This window comes from Brassica oleracea, chromosome C2, assembly GCF_000695525.1.
Source record: "Brassica oleracea var. oleracea cultivar TO1000 chromosome C2, BOL, whole genome shotgun sequence".
In the NCBI taxonomy this organism is placed as follows: Eukaryota; Viridiplantae; Streptophyta; class Magnoliopsida; order Brassicales; family Brassicaceae; genus Brassica; species Brassica oleracea.
Window position 1 is genome coordinate 45,876,323 of NC_027749.1, and position 2,540 is coordinate 45,878,862.

The 2,540-nt window shown below is 36.7% G+C and overlaps 1 protein-coding gene across 1 annotated transcript in view; it reads left to right on the forward strand.

Moving 5' to 3' along the window:
* Window positions 1-357: 357 nt before the first annotated feature.
* LOC106324385 (ubiquitin carboxyl-terminal hydrolase 13-like) overlaps window positions 358-2,540 on the forward strand; it is a 7,501-nt gene continuing 5,318 nt past the window's right edge. Inside the window, exons 1-3 of the mRNA XM_013762362.1 lie at window positions 358-390; window positions 891-1,207; window positions 1,303-1,453. Coding sequence (XP_013617816.1) covers window positions 358-390; window positions 891-1,207; window positions 1,303-1,453 — 501 coding nt within the window. The remainder of the gene's footprint in view (window positions 391-890; window positions 1,208-1,302; window positions 1,454-2,540) is intronic.

Here is a 2,540-nt window from a genome sequence, read left to right on the forward strand (position 1 = left end):
ATGAAGAAGCCTTTGATTTTGATTTATTTTATACTAACCAGCCCAAATAGGGGTTATTTGGTTTTATTGATTTGTTTTCAGACAAGTTATGTTTTACACATGGTGGTACACTCATATCACAGCAACATCATCCAAGATTTCGTGTGTGTGTATTTGAGGTCGATGACTCAATATGTTCGATCAGATTGTGGCATGGCCGATGGTAAAGAAGAACCAACTATCATGTTCGAGGACGAAGCATATTCTGCCCAAGATCTTCATCACCCACGGATTGCAGAAAATTGGAGAGGTCCAAGGGACCTTCAGTAATGTCCAAATCAAGGGGAGTAATGTGTGTTGTACTCGTTTTCCTTCACCATGGTTTTGTCCCAATTGGCTTTTCTTGGTAAGGTTTAATGAGGCAACATTAAAGCACATTACAAGCTCTAAATAGTTATGGTATCCAAGGGGAAGTATTATGAACCAGATTATGGATGACTCATAACCAAGAGATTATGATTTGTAATCTTTTCATTTATCTATGACGGTATAATCTCCTATATAAAGAACATCTATGTTATGAATAAAAATAGATTTTTCCATTACTTTTATAACATACAAAGCATTATCTGTTCATTTCCCTTCTACAATACATCGATATATATTTTTGGTAAAAAGGAAGCAACTTTCTTACGTTTAGTATATAGAACGAAAGAAAAAGCCAAAGACTATACCTAACTCTCAGCAAAGAGAAAAACAAAAGAATATACCTAATTCACCTTTTGTGTATTTATTTATCAATATATGCGTCCAACAAACCCATTGTCATTACAATCTTCTGGTTATAAATTGGAACCGTCACACTTACCAATATTCACACAACCTAGTAAAAAAACTTGATACGTCAATAGTTGAACAATCTTCTTTACATATTTCAAGAAGAGAAGAGAAAGGCAAACTATGGAGCAATATGGTTGCTTTGCTTCTTTTGTTGCATTTTTGTATTCCAAGTCATGAAACTCGGAACAACACAACCTTCAAAAACATCTTCCATCGCTGTTATCGATAGCCCAATCTCTTCTGATAAGCTCTTTGACAGGAGAGAATACTGGAGAGAGCGTCCCCCATCTACTTACTGCCTCAAAATCTCATCGTTCACTAAACTCGCCACTTCTCCAAACACTCAGAAGTACGATTCCCTTCCTTTTGCATCCGATGGATACAATTGGTAAGTGTTGTTTTAACAGTTTTGTGCATTTGCTCGCGTTACAAGTTACAAAAGTACATAACATTGATTCACCATCATTTTCCACTTGGAAACAGGACACTTACTGTGTATCCTAAAGGAAACAAAAACGAGGATGGTGATGGACAGGTTTCCCTTTACGTACAAATAGACAACTCTACACTCCTTAACTCTCCTAAAGAAGTTGACCCAGAAATCAAGTTCTTCATTTATAATCAGAAAGAGGATGTTGACATGAAGAGAATAAAGAGCAAGAGTAAAGACATGAAGAACCTGGTTGATCATGGACAGGAGATCATGGATAGGAAATCATGGACAGGAAAGCATGGACATGAAATCATGGACAGAAAATCATGGACAGGAAATCATGGACAGGAAAACTGAAGCAAGGAAAGGTTTGAGACTGATTTAAATATCTTGCCTGAAGTCTTGGACGAATTTAAACAAGTGGAGGCAACTGGATAGAGCTCTTGGAGTGTGGAAACAAGCCAAAGTCACATGATATGCTAAGGAAGGAAGAGAGAAGAGAGTTGTCACTATCCGAAAGTGACTTCCTCAGATCTTGTCTTCATTAGTTTATTCATCTCCATTTGTTTATTCATTCTCATTGTCTTATTCTCCTTGCTAGATCTATTTATGTAACTATTGTATACACTAAATCAATATAAAGAAAAATATTCCTCAAATATTCTTATCTCTCTCTTGGATTCCCTCACATATTCTTCACCAAAATCTCTCAAATAATTCTCATAAATTTGCATGGTATCAGAGCTACAAGCTCTTGAAACCTAAATCTCTTCCGCAAATTACTCTAATTTTATTTTTCTTTTTCTCTTTAAAATCTTTTATCATTCACACCAGTCTCTCTCCTCTGTTCTTGAACTATTCTTAAATTTTTTTTGGTCTGTTCTTGTGACTCTTGATGGATTCAGGAGAAAACTCAAAAATGGTGGTGATTTCAGTTACTCTTAAAGGAGCTAACTATCTACATTGGGCAAGGCTTGCTAAGACAGCTCTTGGAGGCAGAGGGCTTTGGGAGATTGTTGAATAAGTCAAGCCACAAAAGAAGACTATCCTAGGAGAGGATGGCAAAGAGGTTGTTCTTACTGATGCTGGCACCAAGAATAAATGTCAAGAGGACCAGTTGGTGTTGTTCATTCTTCAGCACAGTCTTGATCCCTCACTTCAGGAAGGTTACTCCTATTGTGAAACTTCCAAGGAGTTATGGGATACACTTGAGAAGGTGTATGGAAACAATTTCAACATCAGTAGAGTCTTTGAAGTCAAGAGAGCTATCAATACTCTTAGTCAAGAG